The sequence below is a fragment of the Microtus ochrogaster genome, unplaced genomic scaffold (genome assembly GCF_000317375.1).
Source record: "Microtus ochrogaster isolate Prairie Vole_2 unplaced genomic scaffold, MicOch1.0 UNK41, whole genome shotgun sequence".
NCBI lineage: Eukaryota > Metazoa > Chordata > Mammalia > Rodentia > Cricetidae > Microtus > Microtus ochrogaster.
Genome location: NW_004949139.1, coordinates 1,279,840 through 1,289,838, shown reverse-complemented (window position 1 = coordinate 1,289,838; position 9,999 = coordinate 1,279,840). Strand labels below are relative to the sequence as shown.

General features: G+C 54.3%; 1 protein-coding gene across 5 annotated transcripts in view; it reads right to left on the bottom strand.

Moving 5' to 3' along the window:
- Positions 1-9,999, bottom strand: part of Pde2a (phosphodiesterase 2A) — a 90,430-nt gene that overhangs the window by 50,805 nt on the left and 29,626 nt on the right. For 3 of the 5 annotated variants that reach the window (XM_026790083.1, XM_026790081.1, XM_026790082.1), the window contains exons 2-3: positions 9,776-9,845; positions 119-180 (exon numbers count right to left, since the gene is read on the bottom strand). The exons of 1 other annotated variant lie outside the window; for it this stretch is intronic. In XM_026790083.1, coding sequence (XP_026645884.1) covers positions 119-180; positions 9,776-9,794 — 81 coding nt within the window. In that variant the 5' untranslated portion in view covers positions 9,795-9,845. The remainder of the gene's footprint in view (positions 1-118; positions 181-9,775; positions 9,846-9,999) is intronic. One more of the 5 variants, XM_005368786.3, reaches the window with a different exon arrangement.

Sequence of the window (9,999 nt, the reverse complement as noted above, 5' to 3'; positions counted from 1 at the left end):
CCTGCACCCCACGCCCACAGCCCACCCGCCTGGAAGGGGTCTGAGATGCAGCTCCGAACTCCGAATCCTGCACCCCACGCCCACAGCCCACCCGCTCTTCCCTCGGCTGAACTCTCACCTCCAGCCGCTCGTCTCTACTTTCTGGGGATTCTGGGTCCTGGGCAAGGGGGTCCTGGCCAGCTGCAGAGACAAGAAGGCCCAGGGCTGAGGCCTCCCCAGCCTGCCCTCCCTCCCATCAGCCCCCAGCAAACCCCCAGGTAGCCCTGCCTCCTTGTGCCCTCTTTTCTCTGAGCGCCTCCGTCTCTGCTTTTTCTCAGAACATTTGCCTTTCGGCCTTGTGCTCCCAAGGCAGAGAACTGAACATGGTTCTGCTCATCCTTTGGTCCTTCCAGGAAACCTCCTCAACCTTCCCTAAACCTCAGTTTCCCTATCTGTAAAAGGAGATCAGAACGTCCACCTGACATAGTCAGTGATTCTCCAGAGATGATGAAAATCCCAAGAGATTGCATCTCATGTGCAAGTACTGCTACCCCCAGTGTGCACCGAACCCTCTGGGCCTCGACTGGGGCTCCAGCCGCATCTCCCAGCATGGCTCTCAGAGCACTGCTAACTAGATGGTACAGCACCTGACAGACACACCGGGGACCCGCTCCCTTGTTCTCAGAGGTGCACCGCCCAGCTTCTCTAACAAGTACTGTCCTGGGCCAGCTGCAGGCTCCTGCCCCTCCCCACCCCCACCCTCAAGCATGTCCCAGCATCGGACAGGCGGTGGGATATTCTGAGCCTGGCTTCGTTCCCGTCAGCTGCTGGCCTCCATGCCAGCCTGGCGCGGGTGCAGGGACTGATTTGATTTGGCAGCTTCAGAAGCGGGTGGTGGGGACAGGGTGGGGAGAGGGGGTAGGGGGACAAGACACCCATCCCCGAAAGGAAATAAACAGCCTCAGGCAGGCACTCAGCGGGATGGGGGAGACACAGTCTGGCATGGAGAGGAGCTGAGTTCCCTGCCTGGCATTCCCTTCTTCCCACCCAGGCACTGGGCATCTGCCTATGGCTACGGGATTCTCTGGCCCTCAGGGCTATGGGGGAGGGGGTGGTAGCTGCACCTGGTGTGTGGATACTTGCGGGAGTGACTGTCAAGTGTCTGCTTGTCTCGCGTGTGCCCTGCGTCCTGTGGGGTTTCCTGCTTTGCTCACACAGATAGTCCTGAGAGTCACTGAGAGTGTCAGCGGCCATCTCCACAGATGACGGTGGCATGACCTCTACAGACCCAGGGCCTGGCATATGTTGGCTCTGGCCCATCCCTTCCCTCGGTGTGACGACCCCACTAACCCTGCCTTGTCCTGCAGAGGCAATGACGTGGGCTGAAATAAGTGTCTGGCCCGAGGGGCTATCCCTTTTGTGCATAAAACATTTGCCACCTCTTCCCCACAGTCCTGACTGCCCTCCTCTTCCAGGGAAATACAGTTAGTGGCAACGAGCTTCTAGGGCCCCTGGAAACTCCTAGAGAGGCACCCATCCCGCCCTCCCTTCTGATTCTCTCTACTGAGCCCCAAGTATGGGGAACTAGGTAGGGGAAGAACCTCAGCTGGGCATTCACAGGCCCTCACAGCTGAGCATTTCCCTACTCGCCCACCACAACCGGGTCACACAGCCCCGCCTGCATGTTCTGGGAACATGTATCTACCTGTCAATGCGTTGCCAGTATCCTAAGAACCTGCCCTTAGAGGGCACACAAAACTCTTAGTACTAAAGGGCAAGGCTATGCCCAGACACCAGGTAAGGAGGTGGAGCCTGCTTTGAGAAGGTGCCAAGTCTCAACCTGTTGGTTCCTCTTCATTGTCCTACCGTCCTCTAGGACCTGTGGGTCTCCCCTCAATCACAGGAAGCTGAGTTGCTCCTGGAGACAGGAGAGAGGGACCTCATGACAGAGGGGGCTTGGAGAGCTGTCACTAAGGGTCTCGTGAGGTAGAGCCCATCTACAGGAGCCTGAAGGGCTTCACATGAGATGCATGAGAACTCACAGCAAAGAGAAGACACTAGCAACCAGAATGACCGCCTGACCGCCTGTTCAAATTCTTACCTGCGATGAGATTTGTTTGTGTTTGTGAAATCTTTGCACACATCTGTTTGTCTGTATGCATGAGTGCCCATATTGAGCATGGAGGCCTGAGCCACTGCTGAGTCACAAGATGAGGATTTGCCAAAGGGAATGGCCATCTAGAAATCAGACAGTGAAGAAGACAGGGGTCCCAACAAAGAAGAGGGATGGGACGGCAGTTTGGGGCTGTGAGGTAGGGCTAAGAGAAGTCGAGCTCTGCTTCGGCAGGGACCTACAAATTCTGCGCCAGGTCTATCATGGTCAGTTCCCAAACCCTGAATTCCCGAGGCCAAGAGCAGGGTGTGCCTGTTACCCAGAAGAGAAGGGGTACAGCCTGCTGTGTGACCCCAGGCAGGACCTGCCCTTGCCCCCGTCCCTCTTCGTGGGTCTTCATAGGGAGAAAGGGGTTGGATGTGATCTTCCAGGACTTTTCCTAGGATGGTTTTTGAAAGAGTCACACACACACGGCACACACGCACACACACACACACACACACTCACACGCAACGCACGCGCAGAGAGAGAGACTTGAGGCATATGGCTATGAGAGAGAACGAGGGGACAGGAGGATGCAGAGCAGAGAAAGAAAAGCCCTGCTGGGGAGTCACAGGAAGGCTCTCTGAGAGCCTGGGGAGGTCAGCTGGAGAGGTTCCCTGCAGAGGACCCTACCCTTGAGTCCAGGACAGGAGGTAGTAACAATGGAGCCTTGTAGAGAGAGGAACAGCTGTCTCCACCCATCTGCTTCCTTGTAGCCTGTGGGAGGAGAAAGCTGGGGTGGCAGACAGGGACTCTGCCCTTGAACTTGGGTCCAGACTCCACTCCTGCTCTGCAGAGATCCCAGGGGAAGGGAAAGGCTGGCGCACCCAGGGAACCAGGAAGCTCCATTCCAGACCTGCTGGGCAATGGGACCTGGACGGGTTTGGATCTGGCAGACCATTAAGCTGGGGAATTCTGGAAATGCAGCCATGATAGGCTTCTCTGGAGCCGCCAAGGCTGGGCTCTAGAAAGAAAGATTTCTCCTTGAGCCAGGGTTTGTTTCCACCCCTGGCCTGGGTACTGAGGCCCAGGAGGGATCCAGGAGCAGGAGATACGAGACCACTGGGCTTGCCTCGTGCCAGATTGCATGGTGTACCTGAGACTCAGGGAGAACTCCAAGTGTGCAGGGAGTGCAGAGAATAGCCTCTAGGTGCTCCCTGGGTTTCCAGCCCTCACTGGCAAAGGTTTCCGCATCACGCCTGTGTCCAGGAAGGACTTCATGCCCTGTTTTTCCCTTAGGCAGCTGTTAGAAAAGGGGTGAGCAGGCCCCCCTTCCTCTTCCATCTACAGCTCCACGAAGACACCTTGAGGGCTGGGATGGGAGAAAGGGTGCTCTCTGGTCACAGTCCAAGATGCCTGGAGATGGAGGCAGTGGGTGATGGGATTGACTTCCATGCCATACCAGCTATAGAAAGTGCCAGGCCCCTCACATGAACATGTGCCACGTCTGTTGTGGCAGGAGAGAGCCCATGTGACCAGGCTAAAGGGGTCTCCTATCTCCTCTGCTGTCAAGGCACCCCTCCTCCCCCCTTCACGTGGGGGTGGGGCTGCTAGCCCATCCCAAGCTATCTGTCTCCATTGCGTCTTGTTATGTTTTTAATAACTGAACATTGACATTAACAAGGCAGGTGGCTGCAGCTCTTCCCAGCAGCCCCATTTAGCATCATTGAATCATCAGATTCTAGAATCCTACATGCACAGAATGTCCGCATCTTGGGCTCCCAGAGTCTCAGCATCATAAAGTCACAGATGTCGGAACCACACAACCACACTCCACCCCCCACTCCCCAGCCCTGAGCTGATCATGGAAGGCTAGCTAGCATCATCCTAGTGAGAGCCCCAAGCTGACAATCCCAGATTTTCAAATCACACCCCTCTGGAGCTGGTACTCACACAGCCTTCAGAGCTATGGGCTGCTAACTTCCTCATTTTACAAGTGAGAAAATGCAGCTCAGAAAATGGTGCAGGAGTACCAGAAAGCAAGGAAAACAGCAATGCCCAGCGTCGGTACTGCAAAATCGGACCTGTAGAGACGGGCGTTTCTCAAGTCCCCATGTCTGTGTGGGGTCACTGTGGCTTTCTCTCTTCAGCTTCTCTTTCTTTTTCTTTGTATAACCCCAGCCTGACCCTACCCTCTCCGCTGCCCACCCTGGGTGTCCCAACCGTGAATGGAGGTGCACTGGGCTAATTCCCTCAGGGCAAAGGACAGGAATAGCAAAATGTCTTCCTTCACCCCAGGCACCAGCTGGAAAGGAAGGGCAGGATCCTCAAAACAGGAAGGCCAGGGCCCTGGGGGGTGACCAGGGCTGAGACAGTTGGGGGAGCCTGAGCTCAAGTCAAGGGAAGCAGCAGTTCACAATTTACATGAGAAGGAGCGTGTACATTTCTCATTTTCATAAATCAGCATTTCTACTCATACATTTTTGGATTTGAATTGTATTAATTTTTGCAGCTTGTTTTAATTTTTCCAGTTCTGAACATTCTGCCCAGGGCAGAACACCAGTTGCCCACATACACACAGGTGGGGACCCAGCAGCCTTCTCACCCTTTAGCCTCAGGGGTGGTGACCTCCTGGGATGTGCCCCTGAGAGCATCCTTGGAGGCCCAGGCTCTCCCCTCCCGCCCCACTACCTCCTCTCCTGAGTTCTCAGAGGTGACATGGAGCCAACCCAGCCACCCCAAGCAGCTCCTCCTCCTCCACAGGGTCCTCTCCCTCCCACCCTTTGCCTGTCCAGGCTTTGTGATCCCGGCCTGGACCAAGGCAGCCTGAACCCCAGCCTCCACTCCAGGAAGCTGTGTGTGCACATAGACATGACATTGCACTCTCTCCACTCCCTCCTCCCCGCCTCATACTGGCTCTCTGGAAAACATCCAGAGTCCTCATCATGGTTTGTATGTCCTGAAAATGTTTGTAAGTCCTGTCAGCCTCACAAGCCTCATCTCCTGTCTCCTGATGTCCCTCCCAGCCTTCCATCCATTCAGCTTGCCCCCCACCCCGTGGTGGTCCAAGATCCAGCTCCACAGGCAGGACATGGGACTTGAGAGGGCCAGCCTTCTTCCCTCTGTCTGCCACCAACAAGTTGTCACAGTTACCATCCTCCCTTCTGTCCAGAATCTTCTCCAGGCCCAGCTCTCAGCTATCAGATTTATTTCTTTCTGAAGGCTTCCCAGCTTGCCCTTCCTTTACCTCGGAGCTGAATGAGGGCCCCAGGTGACTGCCTTAGTCACAGCAGCCTCTGTCTGGGTCCCCTCCCTCCTCAGTCCCAGCACCCACCACAGGCTCAGCTCAGGGAAGGTATGGAGCACGTGATGGCCAGTTTCTCGCTCATCTCTCCGTCATCCTTCCCATTGGCCCAGCATCTACCTACAAAAGTTGAGTGGTACAGAGTATGCTTAGGACAGGCAGAGCAGGAGGTGTGAGAAGCCCAGGAAGCTGGGCTGAAGACTTCCAGGAGATGAGGACAGGCTACAGAGAGCATTCAGCCCAGCCCTGAAGCCACCAGAGCAGCCGTGAGAGTAAGGACTGAATTTACCATGCTGGAGACCAGTGCTTCTCAGGCTCATGAGAGCAGGTCTTAGAAGAACTGGCTGAGCATTCAGGGAAGGCTTCCTGGAAGAGGGGTTACTTCTTTCTTGTTTGAGAAAAGTAAGGTGGTAGAAATGAGAGGTGGGGAGGAAGGAACAAGGGTATGGAAAAGGAAGCCTTGTCTCTGCTTGCTCCATACTCCTGGGAGAGGGGCAGGGGCGTGAGGATGGCAGGAAAGAATGGAATAGCATGATGCTCACACCATGGCCAGGGCAGGCATGGCTGGTAAGCTGGCAGGCAAGAGTGCCCAGCTGTGACTGAGAAGCATTTCCTGTCTCTTTGCCAGGGGGGGGGGGTCATTAATAATCATTTACCAGTCATGGCAGCTCAGAGGGCAGCCAAGGAGCAGCGTGATGCTGGGGCCAGAGCCCAGCCTGGTGGCCAGGAGAGCTGGACGGTGGTATGGGCCTTGCCACGTGCTATGAGCCCTGGCTCGGCCATCTCATCTCTCTTCTCTGTGAGTGTCAGAAGGAGAAGATTCTGGGGAGAGTGCTGCTTTAGGTCCCCTTCGTGCTCAGAGCGTCAGTTTCTGCCAGCTCTCCAGGGCAGTCATGGACATCCCATGGCAAGTAGGAGACAGACCTAGCTAGGGACACAGAAAGCTAGACCCTGGTGGGGGTGGACATAGAAGGCTCCATGGAACCAAGTGCAATTTCGCCTGGGATCTGTTGAGGGAAGAGGAACCAACTGACCCAGGCAGGGGAAGTGTTGCAGCACACAGAAGGTAAGCATTCCACAAAATGATCCTAACACTTTAAATTGTACCCGTGAGGCACAGAGCAGGGCCTCCAGCAGTGCTGTAGACAACTGCATGGTTAACCTGTTAGGCGAGCCCAGAAGTTAGAAGAAACTAGCTAAAAGATGATGATGACGATGACGACAATTATGACAGTGACTCAGCCAAAGACAATGGATAGAAAAGGGGCAAGAAGCTGGAGAACAAGGCTGGCAATCCAAAGCCAGGCCATACTGCTCTTGCAGTTGGCTAAAAGCAGAATCTTTTGTCACCTCAGTTCCCTGCCCACCTTGCATTGCTTTCAAGGTCCAGCTTACGCTCGCCCATTTGAAGCATCTTCTAGAAACTAGAAGGTAATGTTGAAGCCGAAACCCTAGCCAGCTTCTGGCTAACTGGGATGCCTCTGTGCCTCCAACCTTAGGAGTCCAGAATGTTCTTTAATGCATGTTGAGAGTGCGCACAAGGGCTTCCCCAGAACCTTCCCTCAAGAGTGTGACGTGAATCTCTAGTGCCTGGGACCTCTGCCATCAGACTAAAGGATCCCCCAATGTTTAACTGTGTCAATTCTTTCTAATAATAGTTCCTATGAGGACAGGGGTGACTTCTCCATTTGATATGAGGTCAACAAAGGCAGACACAGACTGAGATCTTTCTTGTTGTCTCCCTGTGGTGACATAGAGAAGGGAAGGGGAAAGGGGAGCCTGAAAAGGAGGGGTGGCTGCTTTCCGGGGTGATGCGACCAGGAAAGAACACCGGACCATCCTGATTCTAACAGTATACAGTTGGTAGGCTTGGTCAAATGCGAGTCCAGTCTGGGCTGCTCTGCATAGAGAGGTACCTCCAGACACACTACCCAAGGTTTTGGCCAGTGCTAGGCCTTCCCTTTTGCCCAGGCTGTAGTAAACAGAGTAGACTTGCTGACACATATATCCTCTCCCCACCCCTTCCAACCCTGGCCCCAAACACGAGACAAGTTAGAGGAAAAGAACAAAGGTTCTCTGACCACAGCATCACCCGCTGCCGCCTGTCCAGCGCCTGTTCAGCAGGAAACTCAAGACAAAGGCTTTGGTCAAAGTGAGGAGGATGAAGGGCAAAGGGTAGGGGCAGCCTGGGTTGGGAGGGCAGGCAAGGGTGTCTCTAGAGACCTGATTAGGAGGAAAGCAAGGACAGGAAAGCAGCCAAGCCCTCCTTGCACACATACGTCACTGCACAAACATTTATGGGGCACCTGCTGTATTCCACACATGGCCAAACATAATAGACCTCTTTCTTCACAGCACACGCTCTCACTACATGCAAACAGTTCACAGGGAGAAAAGATCACAGAACCCATAGCTCACACTGAAAAGCCACACGGCTCACACCCACACTTCACACCACATTCAGATTCTATCTCCCATCATGCACCTCATACACCTCACACTCACCTCCCTAGCCACAGACTCATACATACAATTAAATTACACACACACACACACACACACACCACTGCTCCGACATAGAGGCACATGCAGACATATTCATACATATATGTATGCACGCTTAACATCACTCCAAAATATCACACATTTGTAGACACGCAAATCTCTCAGGCTGGAAACTGCCTCCTCCTGCCCACCCCAACCTGGTCAACCAAATCTCTTGGTTTGCCCTTTCTTGCCCAGAGCTGCATCAACAGTCACCACAGACATGTGGCACTCAAACACCAAAACATAGGTCCGAATATAAACCCCAAGCAAACCCAAGCCATCAAGGAGCCTGCAAGCACACCCAGACACAAATCTCCTCCACGCTTCTCTCACAGACATCCATTCAAAACCAACAGGACCACACTAGGACTCATCCTGGCTGCATACTACAGCCAATCTCATCCACAGTCACATGCTCAGTCACCAACACGCAAGCTGTCCCTACAACAACATCACACTGCCATGACAGACATAGCCACATGCAACATAAGAGTCACACACTGTGCTATTACTCCACACCCACAATTCTGCCTCTGTAGCCACACACAGCATATTAACACCAAAGATTTATCATTTCCATACCATAATCCCCCATGAAGAATCTCACTCAAATGATGCAATCATACTTAGCACAACACACATGCTTTCACAAAAGGCACACCCAATACATGCTATACACATTCAAGAACACTCACACGAACACATACACCCCCACTCACCCATCCCTCACCACAGGTGAGGGACATCATCTTGTAGTCTACTTCTTTCTCCATCTGCAAATCCAACTGCCCCAGACACCACCAGAAGAGCAGAAATGAGAGGGTTACAAGGCACAAGTGCCAGCATCCCGCCTCATGCCCTGGGCACCTTTGGGGACAACATTCCCCATTTTTAAAACATTGTACTTGAGTCCACCCCATGCCAGACCTGAGAACACAGGCAGTGGTGGAGGTCCTAGACACGCCAGCCCTGTCCTCTGGGCCTGTCCCCTCCTCAGCCCAAAGTAGAGGCAAATATATAGGGAAGGCATGGTCACAGAAATACCCCAGAACAAACAGAAACCTGTAGAAATTGAAGAACTGAACAGACCAAGAGAGGTGGGCAACCTGGAGCGACCACTAAGCAAAAACACAGCAGAGGGCCAGAGGACAAGGAGCTCAAGAATTAGAGAGAACTGGGAGAACGTGGGGCCATCACACATGGGGAGAATAGAGGGGTCAGGAGGCAACAGGAGGAGACCGAAGGACTGTGTAAGAGAGAGACAGAAACTGTGCGGGGGCAGTCGGGCAGAGGAGGGGAGAGAAGCTGGGGTCAAAGAGACCCTTGGTCTGGGTTGAAGATGGAGACCAGACTCTAGATGATTGGGGGGCAAGGCTATAAAATAGAAGTTATGGGTTTTGGGGGAGGTCCTTCTTATGAGGTAGAGCTCTTGCTGTTAGGGGCTTGGGGGTATGGGTGTGCCTGGAATCTGACATGCAGGGCCAGGGGCTTGGGAAGGGGGTCCAGTTATCCTGAGGAGGGAGTTTCAGAGCTGTCAGTGTGGGCGGGGGTCCCACGGAGGACTGCAAGTTGAGGACTTGGGATGGAGGGGTTCCAGATGCAAGGAGGAATTGGAAACTAGAGTGACATTTGGGCTGTGAGCTGGAGAATCAAGGACTCTTTTCTGGGTATGGCTGCAGTCCCCTTTGGTGTGAGACTGGTTCAGAACTGAGGTCCCCTCTTAGAGGAAGGTTCAGGAGTGGGTGGATCATGAGGCAGACGACTACAAGCTCTTCAAAAGACCGGGCCCTGGCCAGACTCTCCCCGGACACCGGATTCTCCCTGTTACCCAGAATGGGGGGCCCCCCTACCTGCAAGCTGTCGGCGCATGGCTGCGGCGGCGGTGGCTCGTCCGGCTTGAGGAAGACCTGCTGGCCCCGCCTGAGGAATTGGACAACAGCGATGAGGATGTGGTGCAACACCAGGACCATGCTCGCAGACACCCGCCCGCCCCGCCAGCCCGGCCGGCCCGCTGCGCTCGGTCAGAGCGTCCGCAACTGCTTCGCCGGTCCCCGCGAGGGTCCGCCCCGGTCCC